The sequence below is a fragment of the Strongylocentrotus purpuratus genome, unplaced genomic scaffold (assembly GCF_000002235.5).
Source record: "Strongylocentrotus purpuratus isolate Spur 01 unplaced genomic scaffold, Spur_5.0 spur5_scaffold_19, whole genome shotgun sequence".
In the NCBI taxonomy this organism is placed as follows: domain Eukaryota; kingdom Metazoa; phylum Echinodermata; class Echinoidea; order Camarodonta; family Strongylocentrotidae; genus Strongylocentrotus; species Strongylocentrotus purpuratus.
This window is the reverse complement of record NW_022145604.1, coordinates 29,142,134-29,166,192: the sequence shown is the minus strand read 5'-3', so window position 1 is coordinate 29,166,192 and position 24,059 is coordinate 29,142,134. Positions and strand designations below refer to the sequence as shown.

Here is a 24,059-nt window from a genome sequence, read left to right as displayed (position 1 = left end):
CTGATATTGACCTTGATCATGATAAATATGAATGAGAAATTACTTTTGGTTATGAAGATATGATCATAGGTTGATTTTCAAAAAAATTCACAAAATGGCGCCTAGATGATGTCATTAGTCAAGGTCAAGGTCGAAAAATTTGCTGTGTTTTGTGAATATGCCTATACATATGTGTGTTAAATTTTAAGATATTTGATTGAGCCATTTTCAAATTATCTTGCACACAAAAAAGTGGTTAGAAATAAGAAAAATATATAATAATAAATAAATAAATAAATAAAGGCAATTCTAACGAAATTATAAGGTGGTCTGTACGTTATACAGCCCACCTGATAATAATAAATAAATAAATAAATAAAGGCAATTCTAACGAAATTATAAGGTGGTCTGTACGTTATACAGCCCACCTGATAAATAAATAAATAAATAAATAATAATAAAGGCAATTTTAACAAAAATATAAGGTGGTCTGTATTAGATACAGCCCACCTGATAAAGGCAATTCTAACGAAATTATAAGGTGGTCTGTACGTAATACAGCCCACCTGATAAAGGCAATTTTAACAAAAATATAACTGGTCTGTATTAGATACAGCCCACCTGATAAATAATAAAGAAACTAGACATGTAATACTTGTTTGGAACAAGTATAGGTGGGCTGCTCAACTAAAATTTGAGACAAACTAGAGCAAAATTAAGCGAGATACTGCTTAAAAATTCTTAAACAACAGTATCATGTAGATTCATGACGTGAACGAAATTCAGCTTATATAGGCATAACACGCAAATTAAGAAATTTCTGACATGAGGCCTTTAATCGATATTTTCACTATGATGACGTCATCAAAATGAAAAATGGTGAATCTAAGCTTGAAGAAAATTGTCTTAGCTACAACATATCGAAATTTGGAAGAAAATCGATCAATATTTACAGAGATACAATCAATTTGACATAAATATGCTGACGTCATAATATGCTAATTCTTTTTTTGAGTTCCAAGGCTATTATTATGATGTTATGATAAATTTAATGGCCAAATGAGACATTAAGTCATATCTCCAACTCATACTTTTTCCAAATATGAAAAAGAATTGAGGGTCTCGGTGCATTCCAAAGAGCTATAATGGATTTTGTATAGGCCTGTTTTTGCCCGTATATGCTATGTATTAAAAGAGCCCGCGCGCACGGAAATGTATCTTGAATAGAAGCTCATCTTGTTCCCAATGGTCATAAAGAATTAAACATGGTATCATATTGTTCGAAAAAATATGGAAAATATCATTAAAGAAAAAAAAATGACTATTCTATGTTGCAAAATACCAGTACGCGCGAAAACGCGCACACATGCGCGTGTGCGCGTTTTTTTTCAAAATGCTTAAAATGGCCTAAAACGCATCCAAAAAAAAATTGAGATGATTTTGAGCATTATAAAAATTTGCGCGCGCACTGACGCGCGGACGTACGTGCACGCGCGCGTTTTTTTATCTGAAATTGATCGGACGGATAAGGACCTTGATCATATTAAATATCAATGAGAAATGAATTTTGGTTATGAAGATATGATCACGAGTGTATTTTCACAAAATGGCGCCTAGATGACGTCATCAGTCAAGGTCAAGGTTGAAAACGTTATTGTAACTTCTCTATATGCCTATACATATGTGTGCCAAATTTCAAGTTATTTGATTGATCTATTTTCAAGTTATCTTGTGAACAAAAAAGTGGTAAGAATTAAGAAAAATAAATAAATAAATAATAAAGGCAATTTTAACAAAAATATAAGGTGGTCTGTATGATATACAGCCCACCTGATAAATAAATAAATAAATAAATAAATAAATAAATAATAAAGGCAATTCTAACGAAATTATAAGGTGGTCTGTACGTTATACAGCCCACCTGATAAATAATAAATAAATAATAAATAAAGGCGATTTCAACAAAAATATAAGGTGGTCTGTATTATAAATACAGCCCACCTGATAATCATTTCTACTCAGTAAATGGCTACAAAATGGTAATCAGTAGGCATTCATGTTCTGGACTATCAAAAATTAATGCTTGGCTACCAATGCAACAATTTTAATAAAAATATTTACCTTTAGCCTCTGAGCTGATAGCCATAAAGCCATCCTCGTTGAGAAGAGAGAACATAGGCCTCACCCCGTATGTATCACGACCAATATGAACCTAGGTAACGATAGAATGAGGAAAAAAAAGAAAATAAATAATAGAGCAGGGCTCGACACTAACTGACGCCTGGGACACATGGGCACCTAAAACCTCAGTCCAGAACCCCCAAGTTTTGAAGTTTTACATAGATGTAGGGTTTATACTGTACATACAGACTGTAAAATGTTCAATCTGGACGCCATTCCAATAAAAGTTGGTGCGTAGCCCCGGATAAAGCGAGAAACAGGCATCCAGGACACATTGGCACCTAAAATCTCAGTCCGGAACCCCCAAATTTGGAAGTTTTTACATAGGGCTCATACATACAGACTGTAAAAAGCTCAATCCGGACTCCCTTTGCCCTTTCAATAATAGATGGTGTGGAGCCCTGGATATGGCAAGAGATATTTAACATTTCCACTGACCACCTTAGCAACCGGATGATATTTTAAAAAAAGAGTAAACGATACAGTAAGAGACCATTCTTTACGCCTCGACTCAAAAGTTCATGTCTAGAAAGGTCAATGGTTAGTTTGCAGGACACAAATCGTTGTCCTTCATCATCATATGGCTCCGTTTAGTCTCATTTCACAACGCCACCTATCGTCAGAGCATGGTCAGATTCAGCAGCCTAACATGTTAGCCTAGCTATGGACGTTTTTTTAAAAAATCGTTAAAAATTCATTTTTTGTTTAAACGAAAAGCACATCCACCCCGACGTACGTTATCACTAGCTCTTTCATTGGAGCCCTCATGTCTCATTGACTTTTGAAAGTTCACCCACCGTAATTTTTCAAAATAGGTTGCAAGCTCGTCATTGCCTATAATACACATGTGAAACAAGTCTAACTTTGGACTCAGTTTACCAAGCAATTTGAAGATTATAGGTCGAGCACACGAAACATAAAAAGCATGAATTATCATAGATCACTTCTGCCTATTTCGTTTTGTCCATTTCATCCAACCCCCCATCGGAATTTTTCCATTTAGTAAAAGCAAACATTTTGCCGAGTTTAGCAAAAACATGAATATTCATGAACGGTCAGACAATACAGCCTTTCAGTACGTAACGTATAGTGAATGGGAATGTGCGATGATCCATGTAGGAGGTAGAGGTCAGTGGTTTGTGCTGGCAATGTTCACGCGAGCGAAAATGAGACAATCGGAGCAATATGTGTGCATGTATGTCTGCAATGTGATACTATGCTGATGGTATACAGTGTACTTTGTATACTCTGTACTTCAGCTGCTTTTGGAAAAGCCAGAGAAATACAGAGCTAGGCTCTACTCAAGGCTTTAGGAATCGTGGTAAGGTGTCAAACTAGAGTCTGTGCTTGCAGACTAGTCAACTACATGTATATATACAGTGCGTCCCAGAAAAAACGAAACCGAGAAGTATCGATGTTTTATCATAACTTAATCACAACCATAATTAATGACATATTTCACGCATGAGTGATTAAAAGCAATTTGAAGGAAGGAAACCAAAAAGTAATTTGGCGGGCGGTGTCTGAATTTCAAAGAAAAATTCAGAGAAACTCAACTTTCTAGACATGTGGGCCCGAATTCACAAAGCAAGGTTTGAGCTCAGACCAAGGTTTGAGCTCAAACCTCCTTTTGTTTCGCCAAACCTCCTTTTGTTCTTTACAAACCAGGTTTGTAAAAAACGCGTAAAACGCGTCATATGACGTACGAAAACCAAGGTTTGACGACAAACCTCCTTTGTGAATTCGGGCCGTGAAGTTTTCTTCGAAATTCAGATACCGCCCGCCAAATATCTTTTTGGTTTACTTCCTTCAAATTGCTTTAATCACTCATGCGTGAAATATGCATCATCTGAGTAGCATCACATGAAAGAGGAGACTCTAAGCTTTCCAAATATGTATCATTCATTAATTATAGTTGTGATTAAGTTATGATAAAACATCGATACTTCTCGGTTTCGTTTTTTCTGGGACGCACTGTATATACCACACTGATCTAGCCCCTATTCAAATTAACTGAAGCATTAGGGCGGAGATACTAAAGGAGGCTCAAAGTAGGCAACAGCTTGGAAATGGCAATAAAAGTCGCCAGACCGTAAATAATAGTATGGAGCGAGGTGTATAGTGTATCAATTGAATGATATAGAAAAATCACACAAATAGACTGGTGTAACCTTGATAAAAACATTTCACAGACTCACAGTCACTGACAAAAATGTCCATTCCTAATTCACAAACACTATGATCTAAATGTCAAAGCTGGAATATCCAATCGTTCCAGCTTTCACACTTCTAGTTCTTAGATATGTACCGGCAGACCTGCCAACCTCTGGAGTTCAAAAACTGTATTCTTTAGTGTCAAAAGTTGTATTTTACTGACAAAAGTTGTATTCTTGAAAATAAGCACGGATTGTTACGCGGATCAATACCTCTTACAGTTTCTACCTACAGGAAGAATTTTTTTTTTTATTGATCATTGGTTGAATATGCATTATTTCGTCACGACTGGTGTGTTCGATGAACCAATAAACATTCCCAAATTGCCGATGTGAGATGCTTGTAGGATACTTTACAGGACAGAATGGACATTATGCCATTGAAAATGGCGGACGCACACTGTGCTGCACGCGATTAAATATAATCTGTTCACTTGGCTTTCCATAGTCAGAAACAATGGCGCTCCTTTTAAGCGAACTATCCTATTTTCTCAAGCCACAAGTTTCGTAAAGTTTCTTAAAGTATGGTTATTATATCATGTTTAAACTGGTTCTTGAAGGTTTAGGATCGAGGTCTACTGCCTGATGATTTCGTGTAAGTTCAATGCTCTTATTTTTATCATAATCAATAGTCTGGACAGAATTCAATACGTTTTGTGTGCAAATGGTCATAAGCGTGATTGAGTAGTTCTGACAGCTACAGCATACACTGTACAGTAGTAAATCGTACTGTCGTATTTGCTTCTAAAAATCGTACTAAATACGACTAAATCGTACTATTCACCCAATTCTACCTGTAAGAAAGGTGCGAGTTTCCCTTTCATGATAATTCTCAATATTTTGTGGTTCTGCTCCATAACTTAATTTTGATGCACATATTGTGTCCATATTTGTGTCATCAATTGCTAGGTTCTAATATTTCATTTGAATTTGAAAACCGAAACCGAAAAGTCACCAGAGCAGTCAGTAATATTAAGCAAGATTGTTATAGTGTTTAAAGGGCAATCATACCTTCATAGCAAGATCTGAGTTAATTTCCACTGCCATACATCTTGTAGTTCGTGAATAACAACAATTTAAATAAAATAAGCACTTTGTATAAATTAGCAGCGTGGTATGGTATTCATGATTCATGTTTTCACATACAAATTGACAAGTTTTTGTTGCTTTATGTATTCATTCATTTAATATGAATTTCAATTTGTCCTCAAGAATTGGAGAGTATATTGGTGCAAATTTAAATAAGAAAAAAAAAGATCAATTTAGCTCTTAAAGCCCATCTGTACTAGGGCAAATGCGGGATTAGACCACCCTGGTCACTGGGCAGGTGGTTATCTCATCAAATCAGCTCTCGATTAACATAAGAAAAAGAGGATCATGGGGGACCAATGGTCACCGATTAATGCTTTGTTTGTTATATAGAGGGCGCAAGTAGCTACAAGTTGTGCAGTCCTGCTTTAAATAATCACTTTCCTGGAAGGGAATCGTTACCTGTTTACTAGCTGTATCAACGATACACATAGCGAACACACCGTCGGCCATAGATGCTGCGTACTCTATACCACCCCTGATGTAAAGGTGAAGCAGAATCTCACCATCCATCTTGCTTGCTATCGGGAAACCAAAGGCCTCGCTCAGCTGTGTGAAAATATGGATTTTTTTTTTGCACATCAATGTCTGCATCAGATACAGTTGGTATCAACATTGTATATTAGTTTTTTTGTCAACACAAGAATAGCTCCTCTACATTACCATATGTCCCTCAATACAGCCCAAAGCAAAATATATATATTTTTTTTCCATATGAAATAAGGTTTCGTCCATTTTTTAAAACCAAAAGCATTTGGTAAATATGTTATGTAGATTTTAACATTCAATGTAGCTTTTATTTGACTATTTAAGAACATATTTTCTGTCATTACTAGAACTGAAACTTATCTTTCAAAAGGAGTATATATATATTTCTTAATCATTTGTTTGTTTTTATGTTATCTAAAATAACCATTTGCAAATTTTGCATTTCACCATTCTATACCCAGACTCTTGGAATTTCTACTCTAAAATGTGTTACTTCATAGTGCTATTAAAAAAATCTCATGAATCCATCTTTAACTAATTCCTCACAGGTAATGGTGGTGCCTGCTAAAAGCCTTTGGGAATAAGAGACTTCAGTAGTTAAAAGGTTAAAGGTATAGACCAGTTCTGGTCATGCAATTGCATTGTGAAAAAAGAAACATTTTGGAATCAGTCAGAAAAGGTTGATCACCTAGCATAGAAGTATTGGTGTTTACTTCAAGGTTCTGGAATCATCAAAATGATAAGAAATTTGGCCCAGTCTTGATAAAGTTACAAGCAGTAAGCACTGTACACAAAAAGATGTATAATTATGGGGCTACACGATGTCTATCCAGTCCGGATAGATATGATAATTTACCAAATATATCAATTAGTAGGCGGTTTCTCTGCAAAATTTGTATCATCACGTATTAGTCAAAACATATTCTTTCACATGATTGTTAATAACAACTTCCATTTCATTTTTTTTAAAGGGGAGTGTTTCCAAAACTGGTCTATACCTTTAAGATCTCACAATCTATTTATGAAATGAAAGCGACTGTGCTTCATCATACCTTTTTATAGTTATAGATCTCTCCGTTGTATAGCAGCGTGAGATGAGGAAAGCCGTTGATACGGAGAGGCTGCATCCCAAACACGTTACCTACGATGGCTAGACGATGGAAACACAGACAACAGTTGTTGTACTTGGGGATGCTCTCCGTCCGGAACGAATCGGGACCACGATGAGCTATCTTGAGCGCACTCCCAAGATGCTTGTGGACATCCACGTCACTCCCGAATAGCGCCCATATACCACACATCTTGATTTTTAGTGTTGATTTTTTTAAAGCTGCAATTGAGGACAAATGAAAATGGACAACATGATTACGAGAATTGAAAACAGAATTGTCAAAAGACTCAACTCCGTTTCGTTGACAATCAGCCATGCATGAAGTCTTTTGTCAATGGCCGATTGTCAACGAAACGGAGTTAAGTCTTTTCTTAATTCTGTTTGTTGCTAAGGCAGGCAGCCAGTGAAAATGAATTTGTTTGACAAAATTATGGATATATGCAAGCACTACTTTAAACATACAGAACTTTGTTATTCCTAGCTCGTTTTTTGTGATTGAGGTGTCATGAAAGGGCAGAAACTCAACTTTCTAGAAATGTGATTTTCTCTTTGAAATTCAGATACCGTCCGCTAAATGACTTTTTGGTTTCCTCTCTTCAAATTCATCTTAATCACTCATGCTATGGCTAGTAAGGGGCTAAGGAATTGCAGTGATAAAAGGCAAAAAAAGTTAGTCCGGGGTTAAGCAAAACAAGTGTGAAAAAAGTATAAATGAAGTGAACAGGAACTCATACCAGCTAAATACTTCTCAGATTAGGAGAATACACACACAATACACATGTGTCTTTGTACCTCAACTTCTGTTGTTACACACTGTGTTGGAAACTCTCTGTTGTTGGGAGCCCTTACAAAAAAGTTGTATAGAATTTTATAGAACGCTTTATAGAGTTCTATAGAACCCTATAACATTCCAGATTCTCTATAGAACAAGGATTCTCTATAGAAAGCGGTTTCCTCTATAGAATTCTATAGAATAAGTTTTCTATAGATTTAAATTTCTATAGAAAAGTTAATTCTCTATAGAATTTTTAAGGTTGTCTATAGAAATCAGTTTCCTCTATAGAATTCTATAGAATAAGTTTTCTATAGATTTAAATTTCTATAGAAAAGTTAATTCTCTATAGAATTTTTAAGGTTGTCTATAGAAATCAGTTTCCTCTATAGAATTCTATAGAATAAGTTTTCTATAGATTTAAATTTCTATAGAAAAGTTAATTCTCTATAGAATTTTTTAGGTTGTCTATAGAAATCAGTTTCCTCTATAGAATTCTATATAATAAGTTTTCTATAGATTGAAATTTCTATACTGAGAAAAGTTAATTCTCTATAGAATTTTTAAGGTTGTCTATAGAAATGAGTTTCCTCTATAGAATTCTATAGAATAAGTTTTCTATAGATTTAAATTTCTATAGAAAATTCAATATAAAAAATGGCGTCCCCACTTCTCTATAGAATGTTTAAGGATGTCTATAGAAATCAGTTTTCTCTATAGAATTCTATAGAATAAGTTTCCTATAGATCTAAATTTCTATAGAATTCTATAGAATTTTTGTTCTATATGAAGATATGTATCTCATGCATATTCATGATAATTTGCATGTTTTCACAGAAAATGTAATTATCATGATCTGTCAAGCAAATGTGACAATTAACATCAATTGTGTGATTTATATTTTCTTAGTCCATTATTGACAAATATAATATACAGTGCGTCCTAGAAAAAACGAAACCGAGAAGTATCGATGTTTTATCATAATTTAATCACAACCATAATTAATGAATGATACATATTTGGAAAGCTTAGAGTCTCCTCTTTCAGTTGATGCTACTCACGTGATGCATTTTTCACGCATGAGTGATTAAAAGCAATTTGAAGGAAGGAAACCAAAAAGAAATTTGGCGGGCGGTATCTGAATTTCAAAGAAAAATTCATATTTCTAGAAAGTTGAGTTTCTGCCCTTTCATATGATACCTCAATCAAGAAAAATGAGCCAGGAATAACAAAGTTCTGTTAGTTTAAAGTAGCCCTTACATTTTCATAATTTTAACAAACGAATTCGTATTCACTGTGTGCCTGCCGTTGCAAAAAGCAGATTTGACAAAAGACTTAACTCCGTTTCGTTGACAATCAGCCATGCACGAAGACTCGGCTACGGCTGATTGTCAACGAAACGGAGTTAAGTCTTTTGTTAATTTCGTTTATTGATACGGCAGGCAGCCAGTGAAAACGAATTCGTTTGATAAAATTATGGAAATGCAAGCACTACTTTAAACAAACAGAACTTTGTCATTCCTCACTCATTATTCCTGATTGAGGTATCATATGAAAGGGCAGAAACTCAACTTTCTAGAAATGTGAATTTTTCTTCGAAATTCAGATACCGCCCGCCAAATGTCTTTTTGGTTTCCTTCAAATTGCTTTTAATCACTCATGCGTAAAATATGCATTATCTGAGTAGCATCACATGAAAGAGGAGACTCTAAGCTTTCCAAATATGTATCATTCATTAATTATAGTTGTGATTAAGTTATAATAGAACATCAATACTTCTCGGTTTCGTTTTTTCTGGGACGCACTGTATATGTCCAATTTTTTTAAACATGTAACTTAAGACGTAAAATAGATATATTAATATAAGTATTTTACTAACCAGTAAAAACATGTATAATTTTGTACATATGTATGTAAGATCTCCCACTACTTAATTAACAATATATACTCAACTGTATTTTGCTTCAAATGATCTTTGTGATGGAGCAATTGTAGGAGTCTATATAAATATGGTTTAGTCAGTGGCCAGATGTCATGCAATATTGATTATCAATTGATTATTGGTCGCTACTGAATAATAAACTGGTTTTCAACTGGTAAAAAATGTTCTATAAAATTATTTACAAAAAAAACTTCTATAGAATTCTTTAAAAAAAAATCTATAGAATTTCTATAGGCCATTCTATAGAATGTTTTATAGAGATTCTATAGAGATCCGTTATAGATTTCTATAGAATTTGTATAGAAAAGTGGCCCACTTTTCTATAGAATCTCTATAAAACATTTCTATAGAATTGCTATAGAATAAAATGGTCTATAGAATTCTCTACAAAAAATTCTATAGAATTCTATAAAACAAATTCTATAGAATTTTTATAGGCCATTCTATAGAATGTTTTATAGAGATTCTATAGAGGTCCGTTATAGATTTCTATAGAATTTGTATAGAAAAGTCGCCCACTTTTCTATAGAATCTCTATAAAGCATTTCTATAGAATTCTATAAAAAAAATTCTATAGAATTTCTATACGCAATTCTATAGATTTTTTGTTATAGAATTCTATAGAATTTTTTTGTAAGGGAGGTCAACCTTGACCAGATGACCATTATGTGTGTGCGTGTCATAGCATTGACCAAGTGCATGGTCAATAGCATGAGATGGGTGTGGTCAGCTTATTGAGAGGTGAAAGTCACTTTCACTTAGAAGTTGTATGACTATCTAGATCCTAATTCTGTTTTTCCACAGTTTCTAGGAATTTTCCTTTATTGTTGAAAGATCATGTTGACACCTACAGTACATATGGTAGCTGCCTGCATGTATACTTTAACATGTACACTCTTTCTTCTGGTCATGCAATCGATCGAAAAGGTTGACCATTTAGTTTAATTATTGGTGTGTACTGCAAGGTTCTGGAGTCATCAAAATGATCAGCAATTTGGCCCAGTCTTGGTAAAGTAACAAGCACTGTACACAGAAAGATGTATTGGGACTAGTACTAGTCGGACTACACCAACATGTGGCATAAAAATTGGGACTCATTTTTAAATCTGTTACAACTACTTGTCAATTATTTAGAATATGAACGCATTTAAAGAGCCATGCTTTTCAGCGGACATTTTTACTATCCATGTTCTTTCACTCTTGCATGATATTACAATGATATAGATCTAATGCTCACAAATAATTTTTTACCTCTTCCGAGAACTCACGGTACTCTCCCTTCTCTAGTCTAGAATCTAGGGAGTCTAGCTAAGGACTGTGTTTATAAAAGCAGGGCTTGAATTAATCCAAGGCCACCAAAGCCATGGATGCCCCTTTGATTAGCCTCAATGCCCCTCTCAATGGCCTTGGAGATTTGTTGTGCCCTTTCCAATTCTTCCTATTTGTTCTGTAATATAGGAATGTGCCCTACAGAAAAGTGGCCTTGCTCTAAAAAATATTGAAATTTAAGGCCTGTAAAAGAATAATGAATAGACCCTACAATTTTCATCTAAGATGAGGGATTTTAGATCTAGAAATGATGAGTGGAAAAAGTGCGGCGAGCTGTCCGAAAACGCACCCCACCCTGGACAACTCGACAGTGGCGAGTTTTCCAGGGTATTGTGGCGAGATGTCCAGGGTATATATTGTGTCGAGTTGTCTTTTGTGGCGAGTTGTCTGGAATTTGTATATAGGGTCTAGATCCGGCGGCGCCGGTGTTGGAGCTTCCCGGAGTTAATATAATATAATATAGCTAGGCAGAACCGCGGAAGGCACTCAATCTGAAAGAATTAGAAACCACTCAACATCAACAGTTCAGAAGGCCTTCTCAGCTCAGGACAACTAGTGTATAGATAGACACTACATGAGAATCCCCAGGCCATGTCGGTAACCCGACACATGCTCCGCCGACGATTGCTCCGCCGACATTTACTCCGCAAAACGCGACAATTGCTCCGCGACATTTGCTCCGCGACATTTGCTCCGCCGACAATTGCTCCGCCGACATTTGCTCCGCCGACATATGCTCCGCCGACATTTTCTCCGCCGACAATTGCTCCGCCGACAATTGCTCCGCAAAACTCGACAATTGCTCCGGTGACGAATGCTCCTCGAACGACAGTTACTCTGTCGAAATTTGCTCCGCCGACAATTGCTCCGCCGACATATGCTCCGCCGACAATTCCTCCGCCGACAATTGTTCCGCAAAACGCGATAATTGCTCCGGTAACATTTGCTCCGCCGACAATTGCTCCGCCAACAGTTGCTCCGCCGACATTTGCTCCGCCTGAAGCGACACTTGCTCCGGTGACAATGTTGATGATAATAGATTTGTAATACTTGTTTTGAACAAGTATAGGTGGGCTGGTCTAACTAAAATTTGAGACAAAATAAAGGGCAAATTTAAGATAGCTTATTGTCTCAGCTACAACATACTCGAAGTTCAGCGTAAACGAAGCTAAAACGACGGAGATATTGCTCGCGAAAGACGGGAATGTAGAATCCAGTTTTGAAAAAAGTCATTTCCCATAGAGAATACACGCAAAAAGTGAAAAATTGATATTCCTCCTTTAATCGCAAAAATACGCCATGATGCTTTTGTCAAAATGAAAAATTGTGCATTCGTAGAAGATTGTCCCAGCTAGAACATATCAAAATTTGGAAGAAAATCGATCAATATTTACAGAGATACAATCAATTTTCAAAAAATATGTTGACGTCATAATATGCAAATTGGAATTTTGAGTTCGGAGGCCATTATGATGACGTCATGAGTTAATTGAGGGTCAAATGAGACCAGAATTTGGGGTCACCTTAAATCCTAAAGAGCTACAATGGATTTTGTATAGGCATGTTTTTGCCCATATATGCTATGTATTACAAGAGCTCGCACGTGCGCCTTACTTTTTTACCTGAAATTGACCGGACGAATATTGACCTTAATCATGATAAATATGAATCAAAAATGGCTTTTGGTTATGAAGATATGATCATGAGTTGATTTTCAGAAAAATTTACAAAATGGCGCCTAGATGACGTTATCAGTGAAGGTCATAGTTAAAAACGTTAATGTTTTTTGTACATATGCCTATACATATATGTGTGCCAAATTTGAAGGCATTTGATTGAGTCATTTTCAAGTAATCGTGCTTACAAAAAAGTGGTTTGAAATAAGAAAAATAAATAATAAAGGCAATTCTAACGAAATTATAAGGTGGTCTGTACGATATACAGCCCACCTGATAATAAAGGCAATTTTAACAAAATTATAAGGTGGTCTGTATTAGATACAGCCCACCTAATAATAAAGGCAGTTTAACAAAATTATAAGGTGGTCTGTATTAGATACAGCCAACCTGATAAATAAATAAAGGCAATTCTAACGAAATTATAAGGTGGTCTGTACGATATACAGCCCACCTGATAAATAAATAAAGGTAATTCTAACGAAATTATAAGGTGGTCTGTACGATAATCAACCCACCTGATGAATAAATAAATAATAAAGGCAATTCTAACGAAATTATAAGGTGGTCTGTACGATATACAGCCCACCTAACAATAAAGAATAATAAAGGCGATTTTAGCAAAATTATAAGGTGGTCTGTATAAGATACAGCCCACCTGATAATAAAGGCAAATCTAACGAAATTATAAGGTGGTCTGTACGATATACAGCCCACCTGATAATAAATAAATAAATAAACAAAGGCAATTCTCACGAAATTATAAGGTGGTCTGTACGATATACAGCCCACCTGATGATTACAAAAATAACATTAGTAACACCACCAACCATAATAATCATTGTTGTCATTATTATTGTGATACTGCTTCTAATACTCCTACTACATGTACTACGAAGAAGGAGGGGAAGAGGAAGAATCTTATTATTTTCTGTATTATCGAGATATACAAATGCACAGGGAGGTAAAAGAGGGAAAAGTAAGGCGACGAAGAGGGAGAGAGGGGGAGAGAGAACGAGAGGGGATAGCCTATGGCCCGGGTTCAAATTCAGTTCTCTTTAATTTATTTGACCCAGTTGGCATTGGCATGCAGCCAGAAAGATTTTCATCATGTGTTTGATCTTGTCTTGAAAAAAAAGATCAAACACATCATCATAATCTTCAGAGTGCAACCAAAAATTTCTTAACAACAATTGAAATTTCTTTCAGGAAGCCTAACACTAAAAGCTGTTTTTGATTCAAAGAGCATCGTCTCTACGATGCTCTTTGAATAATAATAATAATAATACATTCACTTCTATTTTCCTCGCCAAATAATCCGAACAAAAGAATCAACCGAGGGAAATCAACTGTTAAACGAATTTATCCTGAGTCCCTGAAAAATTAATTAATACTGCTTGTCAAATATTATTGAAGAACAGCAAAGGCGAACACGATAGTCGCTACAATTCAGAAATCATTGCTTGCATTGCTTTTCTCTCAAAATTACCGTGAGATATCAAGCTACATAGAACTATGATCGACACAAAAGAAATTGTCTTGAAAAAAGTCAGAAACATTAGAACTTGAATGAATAAAACATAATGCAAATGAATAAGACTGGAATGAATAGGACACAAGTTAATTTCTACCTTTTAAATCATCCAGTACCAAATACCTGAGCAAAATTCGAACCAGATGCATTTAATGGTAAACTTAAATACAATGATTCATGACAATTGTCAATTGTGATGAGTTTATCGTCTAGACGTATTGCAAAAGATAATCAGAATAATAATGATCAGAATGATACTTCTACTATAAGGCCTAATTCTACATGTACTATACTACACTACTGCCATTGTAGATTATGCTGATAATACAGATGATAATAATGATATGATAACAATTATAATAATACTATATACTTATACTAATCGTCATCAAAATCATCATGTTCATATTCATCATAATGATAACAATAATAATGATTATAATAATTACAATAATAACTTATCTTAACGATAATAATCATGATCAGGATAATAATCACAATAACAAACATAATAATTACAAAAATAACATTAGTAACACCACCAACCATAATAGTCATTGTTGTCATTATTATTGTGATACTGCTTCTAGTACTACTCCTACCACATGTACTAGGAAGAAGGAGGGGAAGAGGAAGAATCTTATTGTTTATTTGTTGTATTATCGAGGCATACAAATGCACAGGGAGGTAAGAGAGGGAAAAGTAAGGCGACGTAGAGGGAGAGAGAGGGAGAGAGAACGAGAGGGGGTAGCCTATGGCCCGGGTTCAAATTCAGTTCTCTTTACTTTATTTGACCCAGTTGGCATTGGCATGCAGCCAGAAAGATTTTCATCATGTGTTTGATCTTGTCTTGAAAAAAAGATCAAACACATCATCATAATCTTCAGAGTGCAACCAAAAATTTCTTAACAACAATTGAAATTTCTTTCAGGAAGCCTAACACTAAAAGCTGTTTTTGATTCAAAGAGCATCGTCTCTACGATGCTCTTTGAATAATAATAATAATAATACATTCACTTCTATTTTCCTCGCCAAATAATCCGAACAAAAGAATCAACCGTGGGAAATCAACTGTTAAACGAATTTATCATGAGTCCTTGAAAAATTAATTAATACTGCTTATCAAATATTATTGAAGAACAGCAAAGGCGAACGCGATAGTCGCTACAATTCAGAAATCATTGCTTGCATTGCTTTCCTCTCAAAATTACCGTGAGATATCAAGCTACATAGAACTATGATCGACACAAAAGAAATTGTCTTGAAAAAAGTCAGAAACATTAGAACTTGAATGAATAAAACATAATGCAAATGAATAAGACTAGAATGAATAGGACACAAGTTAATTTCTACCATTTAAATCATCCAGTACCAAATACCTGAGCAAAATTCGAACCAGATGCATTTAATGGTAAACTTAAATACAATGATTCATGACAATTGTCAATTGTGATGAGTTTATCGTCTAGACGTATTGCAAACGATAATCAGAATAATAATGATCAGAATGATACTTCTACTATAAGGCCTAATTCTACATGTACTATAATACACTACTGCCATTGTAGATTATGCTGATAATACAGATGATAATAATGATATGATAACAATTATAATAATACTATATACTTATACTAATCGTCATCAAAATCATCATGTTCATATTCATCATAATGATAACAATAATAATGATTATAATAATTACAATAATAACTTATCTTAACGATAATAATCATGATCAGGATAATAATCACAATAACAAACATAATAATTACAAAAATAACATTAGTAACACCACCAACCATAAAAGTCATTGTTGTCATTAGTATTGTGATACTGCTTCTAGTACTACTCCTACCACATGTACTAGGAAGAAGGAGGGGAAGAGGAAGAATCTTATTGTTTATTTTTTGTATTATCGAGGCATACAAATGCACAGGGAGGTAAGAGAGGGAAAAGTAAGGCGACGTAGAGGGAGAGAGAGGGAGAGAGAACGAGAGGGGGTAGCCTATGGCCCGGGTTCAAATTCAGTTCTCTTTACTTTATTTGACCCAGTTGGCATTGGCATGCAGCCAGAAAGATTTTCATCATGTGTTTGATCTTGTCTTGAAAAAAAGATCAAACACATCATCATAATCTTCAGAGTGCAACCAAAAATTTCTTAACAACAATTGAAATTTCTTTCAGGAAGCCTAACACTAAAAGCTGTTTTTGATTCAAAGAGCATCGTCTCTACGATGCTCTTTGAATAATAATAATAATAATACATTCACTTCTATTTTCCTCGCCAAATAATCCGAACAAAAGAATCAACCGTGGGAAATCAACTGTTAAACGAATTTATCATGAGTCCTTGAAAAATTAATTAATACTGCTTGTCAAATATTATTGAAGAACAGCAAAGGCGAACGCGATAGTCGCTACAATTCAGAAATCATTGCTTGCATTGCTTTTCTCTCAAAATTACCGTGAGATATCAAGCTACATAGAACTATGATCGACACAAAAGAAATTGTCTTGAAAAAAGTCAGAAACATTAGAACTTGAATGAATAAAACATAATGCAAATGAATAAGACTAGAATGAATAGGACACAAGTTAATTTCTACCATTTAAATCATCCAGTACCAAATACCTGAGCAAAATTCGAACCAGATGCATTTAATGGTAAACTTAAATACAATGATTCATGACAATTGTCAATTGTGATGAGTTTATCGTCTAGACGTATTGCAAACGATAATCAGAATAATAATGATCAGAATGATACTTCTACTATAAGGCCTAATTCTACATGTACTATACTACAGCCATTGTAGATTATGCTGATAATACAGATGATAATAATGATATGATAACAATTATAATAATACTATATACTTATACTAATCGTCATCAAAATCATCATGTTCATATTCATCATAATGATAACAATAATAATGATTATAATAATTACAATAATAACTTATCTTAACGATAATAATCATGATCAGGATAATAATCACAATAACAAACATAATAATTACAAAAATAACATTAGTAACACCACCAACCATAATAATCATTGTTGTCATTAGTATTGTGATACTGCTTCTAGTACTACTCCTACCACATGTACTAGGAAGAAGGAGGGGAAGAGGAAGAATCTTATTGTTTATTTTTTGTATTATCGAGGCATACAAATGCACAGGGAGGTAAGAGAGGGAAAAGTAAGGCGACGTAGAGGGAGAGAGGGGAGAGAGAACGAGAGGGGGTAGCCTATGGCCCGGGTTCAAATTCAGTTCTCTTTAATTTATTTGACCCAGTTGGCATTGGCATGCAGCCAGAAAGATTTTCATCATGTGTTTGATCTTGTCTTGAAAAAAAGATCAAACACATCATCATAATCTTCAGAGTGCAACCAAAAATTTCTTAACAACAATTGAAATTTCTTTCAGGAAGCCTAACACTAAAAGCTGTTTTTGATTCAAAGAGCATCGTCTCTACGATGCTCTTTGAATAATAATAATAATAATACATTCACTTCTATTTTCCTCGCCAAATAATCCGAACAAAAGAATCAACCGTGGGAAATCAACTGTTAAACGAATTTATCATGAGTCCTTGAAAAATTAATTAATACTGCTTGTCAAATATTATTGAAGAACAGCAAAGGCGAACGCGATAGTCGCTACAATTCAGAAATCATTGCTTGCATTGCTTTTCTCTCAAAATTACCGTGAGATATCAAGCTACATAGAACTATGATCGACACAAAAGAAATTGTCTTGAAAAAAGTCAGAAACATTAGAACTTGAATGATTAAACCATAATGCAAATGAATAAGACTAGAATGAATAGGACACAAGTTAATTTCTACCATTTAAATCATCCAGTACCAAATACCTGAGCAAAATTCGAACCAGATGCATTTAATGGTAAACTTAAATACAATGATTCATGACAATTGTCAATTGTGATGAGTTTATCGTCTAGACGTATTGCAAAAGATAATCAGAATAATAATGATCAGAATGATACTTCTACTATAAGGCCTAATTCTACATGTACTATACTACAGCCATTGTAGATTATGCTGATAATACAGATGATAATAATGATATGATAACAATTATAATAATACTATATACTTATACTAATCGTCATCAAAATCATCATGTTCATATTCATCATAATGATAACAATAATAATGATTATAATAATTACAATAATAACTTATCTTAACGATAATAATCATGATCAGGATAATAATCACAATAACAAACATAATAATTACAAAAATAACATTAGTAACACCACCAACCATAATAATCATTGTTGTCATTATTGTGATACTGCTTCTAGTACTACTCCTACCACATGTACTAGGAAGAAGGAGGGGAAGAGGAAGAATCTTATTGTTTATTTTTTGTATTATCGATGCATAAAAATGCACAGGGAGGTAAGAGAGGGAAAAGTAAGGCGACGTAGAGGGAGAGAGAGGGAGAGAGAACGAGAGGGGGTAGCCTATGGCCCGGGTTCAAATTCAGTTCTCTTTAATTTATTTGACCCAGTACTGATGATCATAATTTTATCTACCATGTGATTGCCATGTGTACGCCACACCGAATAGCACTAGCTCAAAAGATTTTACACACTAATATATATATATATATATATATAGTAAAGCTACATACACTTAACTGAAGGAAAGAAACCTATAGAAAACGGACTGGATATTATTGAAAATACTACTCTAAACAAGAATGTACTACATGTACTTCTATAGTATTAATGACTGCTTTGAGATAAATAGTTGTTTTTATACGCTCAAGGGAAGGTTAGAATTGTGCTATTGCCTCGAGGCGTGCCGAGGGCAATAGCCCAATTGTTACCTTCCCGAGAGCGTATAAAAACAACTATTTCTCGAATATTAAAGCAGTCATTAATACTTTTATATGCCGAAAAAAAATAGACTAAAAAATAAAAAATGAAAAATAAAAAACTTTTGTCGAAGATGGGATTCGATATCTTGCGTACAAAAGGTGATGTATCTAAAATCAGCGCCTTAAACCGCTCTGTTACCATACTTAACAGTTTTCTCTAATATATACATTAAAATGGATTTAAAACGGCTTCGCGTGATTGATGATTCGCGGCTGCTCCATTAATCGGGCCCTTCTTTTACTTTTGCAATGCATATTGGCACGAACTTAGATCAAGATCTATAGGCAGATGTTGTTTTTTTTGTTTTTGGAAGTTTATTTTCGTCTTCATGTCAACAATGCAAGATAACATTGTCGGTAAGATCGATCGAGATTCAATTGTATTGAAATTACCGACCAATTCTTCGCACACGTACGGTATCCTCAATCGCTCAAACCATTTTTTAACATGTAAACCTATGGGGTAACCATGGAGACTGACCTATTTTCCCAATAACCATGGTTATTAGGAAAATAGGTCTGTTTTTACAGGAACAGTTAAAGTTTATGAATGCAATTTCGACCAATCAGATTGCTGGATTACTTAAGTGAGGTATTATGTTACAATTTCACGAGAGAAATAGAACTCGAGAGGGGAAGAAAAGAAGAAGTGATGAAAATGAAAGAAGACTAATAGCATGAGAGGAAAGAAAAGAGCTAAGAAGACAAGAAAAGGGTGTAAAAAGGAAAAAGAAGAGAGAGAGAGATAGCCATGAGCTTTTGATCGGCTAATGAGTAATAAATGAAACAGATTTTGAGCGGAGTAATTATCTTTCGCCGGAGAACTTGCATAAGGAGCTAAAACTTGATGTTTTTTAAATCAAACATTATGGGGAATAGCAAAAAACGGCTGAGCATTTATTGCACTAATTGCCAGAGGAGCATTCATGTCTTCAACGAGGCCGCACTTTTGGATCAGAGAGCAATTTAATTGTCGGTGAAGCATTGGGCCGTATGCATAAAAAGTAGCAATTGCTTGTGCTAGCCTTTTACTTGAATCCGTATGCATAAACATAAGCAATTGCTTGCAAGCAAATGCTTTTGCTAGCAAGCACAAGCAATTGCTTGATGTCCGCAAGCAATTGCTTAAAGATCAAGCAATTGCTTAAAAACGTATGCATAAAACGAACCTTTTGCTTGTTCTTATAAGCAATTGCTTACGTTTTTTCAAGCTCCGTCATAGCAGCTTGAGCTCTTGCTTAATCGAGACGTTCGCGGTTAAGCATCATGTTTATGCTCGTTAGAGAAAAACCAAAGTTGTACAGGAGTAGAATAAATCGAGAAGAAATTGCTCCCGAGACCTATCGGAAACTATTCCGTTTCGACAAAGAGAACGTTGTGTGGTTAGCACACAGGTTCATACCTGAACATGATGAAAAACGGGGAGGATTTCTGACAACGGTGGAGAGCATGGAGGCCAGAAAAGGCTACCCCACACGCATGACATTTGAATACACTACTACACGGGTGGCCAACCTGCGGCCCGCGGGCCACATGCGGCCCGCGAGCTCTTCTTGTGCGGCCCGCGGAGCATTGAAAAAGTAATTATAAAAATACTTAATGAATGAAATGCGGCCCGCATAACAGCGATGAAATAGAGTAAAACATTTACACACAGCTATCTCTATTTCCATAATTTGTTTTCATCATTCACAACATATTGATTCGTTACGTGGCTTATACAAAACTCCTCAAATTCCCTCTCATTACATTACATTAACGACATTAACATCACTCGCCGTGTTAATTTCAGTTTGTTATTTCCACATGCAGTAACCTTTGTAAATATACAAATAATAACAATAATAATAATCTTTTAAAATCCACTCCAAATTTTATCAGGTTAAACCGAAAATGGAAATTCTTTTTGCCCAATCGATCGTGAATCAAGAAATATGTTTGAAATGCCATACTTGTCTTCAAACTTACAACCCTTTTCTCCCGCCGTATAATTTTTTCATTAATCCTAATCGTGGATAGTCCCCTTATATTCTTTCTGCTGTGTCATTGATTTTGTTTGAAATAACAACCAACATGGCATCGATTTCGAGACGTGCGAAGAAAAGGAAAGTTTCTGATGAAGACAGAAACTTTAAATCGGATTGATCTCTGAAGTATTTCTTCATAGAAGAGAAAGGTAAACAACTTTGCCTCATATTCTGTTAGCCAGAAATCACACTACAAAAGTAAGCCTGATTTTGTTCGACTGATTTTGTTGTTTGTAAAATTGCAGGTGTGTACATGAGTGTGTGTGTGTGTGGGGGGGGGGGGGGGGGATTTCAGATTTGGCTTTTACGAGGTGTGCCGCTGAAGCCTCGTAACCTCTACCCATTTTTAAGGGTTGCCTTGTTTTGGCAGATTTTTGTTGAAAGTAAAGCCCATTTTATAAAAATTTCGGGTGTTTGCATGGCTAAAACCCTGAATTTTTATAAAATAAATTTTTTGAAAACACGGACCCATGTTTAGGATATTTCTGTTAAAAATGGGACCCAAGTTTAGGGATTCTTTTTGTAAAAAAGGTTACCCATTAGAGCGGCACACCCCGTATGTCTCAATATGTGATTACCCCCCCCCCCCCCCGCCTGGCCTACGGCCCGCCAATTTATGACAATCGTTAGATGTGGCCCGCGAGCTTTAAAAGGTTGGCCACCCGTGCATTATAGAGCGGCACACCCCGTATGTCTCAATATGTGATTACCCCCCCCCCCCCCCCGCCTGGCCTACGGCCCGCCAAGTTATGACAATCGTTAGATGTGGCCCACGAGCTTTAAAAGGTTGGCCACCCGTGCACTACTAGTATGCGAAACCCGCCTTTGTTCTCCCATGAATGATGTTCGCACCGGCGTGACGTCGCTATTGTTGAGATCGTAAGCAATTGCTTGCTGGAGGCAGGGAGGTGAAAGAAAAGGAGGCGAAACTCTTGTAATTTATTCAAACGCATTCTTGAGTTCTAAAGCGTAACAATGGGATGTGTAACATTCCACTTGGCTTTGAAGTTCCATGCTCCGAACCGCGCTTCCACTGCGGGGACTTTCGGAAGCCAGGCACCAGTTTTACATGTATTACAAAATATTAAATTACCGGCAAAATTTCAGTTTAAATCAAAAACTTTATATAGGGATTTTATTGGGAATAGTGCATCAAACAAATTTTCAAATTTAGAACTCCGTCCTTCCTTTAATTTGTGTGCCAGAGTTGGTAAAAGAAAAATTACATCCTGTCAAAAACTCAATATTTTAGGATGATGCGCTAATTTGTGCATGCTTTAATGTCCCGTTATTTGATCCATGATTTACAATCTTCAATAAAATTAAGTTTGCTAATGCGTGTTTTCGCGTGTTTTTTGTATTTTTCAAGTTTAAAAAAGGATGAAAGTACACAAGTTTGTGTTCGCTTGTTCTACTCTTTACACATTCAACAATGGATGAGAAATCATTGGAAGGGACAGCGAACAGTTGCAGTGATACCATTTTCTGATGTAGGAATTCTAACTCCTGAAATTTCATGCGCTCTTTTATCTCACCACCTGGTCAACAGTTGCAGATTAGCGCATAACTTTTCGGCGGCTTGGAGCATGGGGTCAAAGGAGAGCGGCTTGATTCCAGTCCTTCTCTATCACGTCCCTGCTGGAGGCAAGCAAAAGGTTTGAGCACAAGCAAAATGTTATGCATACGGATTTAAGCAATTGCTTGAGCTTGATCTTTTGCTTGACAAGCAATTGCTTGTGCTTGAAGCAATTGTCGGCGGAGCAAATGTCGGCGGAGCAATTGTCGGCGGAGCAATTGTCGGCGGAGCAAATGTCGGCGGAGCAATTGTCGGCGGAGCAAATGTCGGCGGAGCAAATGTCGGCGGAGCAACTGTCGGCGGAGCAACTGTCGCGGAGCAATTGTCGCGTTTTGCGGAGTAAATGTCGGCGGAGCAATCGTCGGCGGAGCATGTGTCATGGAACCGCCATATGTCAGGCCATGTCAGGCCACGCTATATGGGATGGACGCGGCCCATGCCCAGTACACGCCTCGCGTCCCCGCCGCGCCCCAGCTCGTGGATCACGTCGATCGCGGTCGGCCGTCGCGTCGGGACTCTTTTAGTTTCAAAGAGTTTCTCATAAAACGTACCACAAATAAGTTGCGGGTCCCTAAATCTCAATGTAACACGGTCAATAGTGACTTATTTCGATAACTTACCGTAAATGTGTGAAGAACTAGTTGGGAAAGTCCAAAAAGAAGCTTGTAGATGTGCAAACCTCAGATCGCTGTGAGACAATGAAGCGTTTGCAGTGAAACTGCCACATGCATGCACTCCAGCACGAATGACGCAATTATTCTCATGAATATTCATATAATATTTTTTTCAACTCTCGCAGTGGCCAATGAACACCTGCTATGCTGCCATACCTCTTGATTTTTCATGAATATTCAGGAAAAATCCATGACGTCTCTCTAGAAAATAATAAACATACGCCCAGATTCATGAAACACATGTGTTTAGTTTTAAACCTAAACTCTTTTCTGTCATTGTCGATAATGTCAATCTAAGAAAACAAAACTAGAAAGGACAAATACTTATTTTTATTAAAAAAATCATTCCAAGAAATAAATTTAATACACAACCGTATTTTTTTTAGTAAGAACAGTAAAATAGGCAAATTGATCATCATGTCATATATTTATTTATATAAGGTCTTAGTTTAAGACTGCATGAGGAACCTCCTTGGGTTGCATCCAGGGCTCAAATTAATTTTTTGTCCACGGGGGCTCTTCCCCCGAAAAAAGAGCCCCCG

The 24,059-nt window shown here is 35.8% G+C and overlaps 1 protein-coding gene across 1 annotated transcript in view; it reads right to left on the bottom strand.

Annotated features, from left to right (window-relative positions):
• LOC575946 (asparagine synthetase [glutamine-hydrolyzing]) overlaps nt 1-23,574 on the bottom strand; it is a 33,141-nt gene extending 9,567 nt beyond the window's left edge. The window contains exons 1-4 of the mRNA XM_030990812.1: nt 23,464-23,574; nt 7,004-7,281; nt 5,865-6,011; nt 2,101-2,191 (exon numbers count right to left, since the gene is read on the bottom strand). Of these exons, the coding sequence (XP_030846672.1) occupies nt 2,101-2,191; nt 5,865-6,011; nt 7,004-7,252 (487 nt within the window). The 5' untranslated portion in view covers nt 7,253-7,281; nt 23,464-23,574. The remainder of the gene's footprint in view (nt 1-2,100; nt 2,192-5,864; nt 6,012-7,003; nt 7,282-23,463) is intronic.
• Nucleotides 23,575-24,059: the final 485 nt, after the last annotated feature.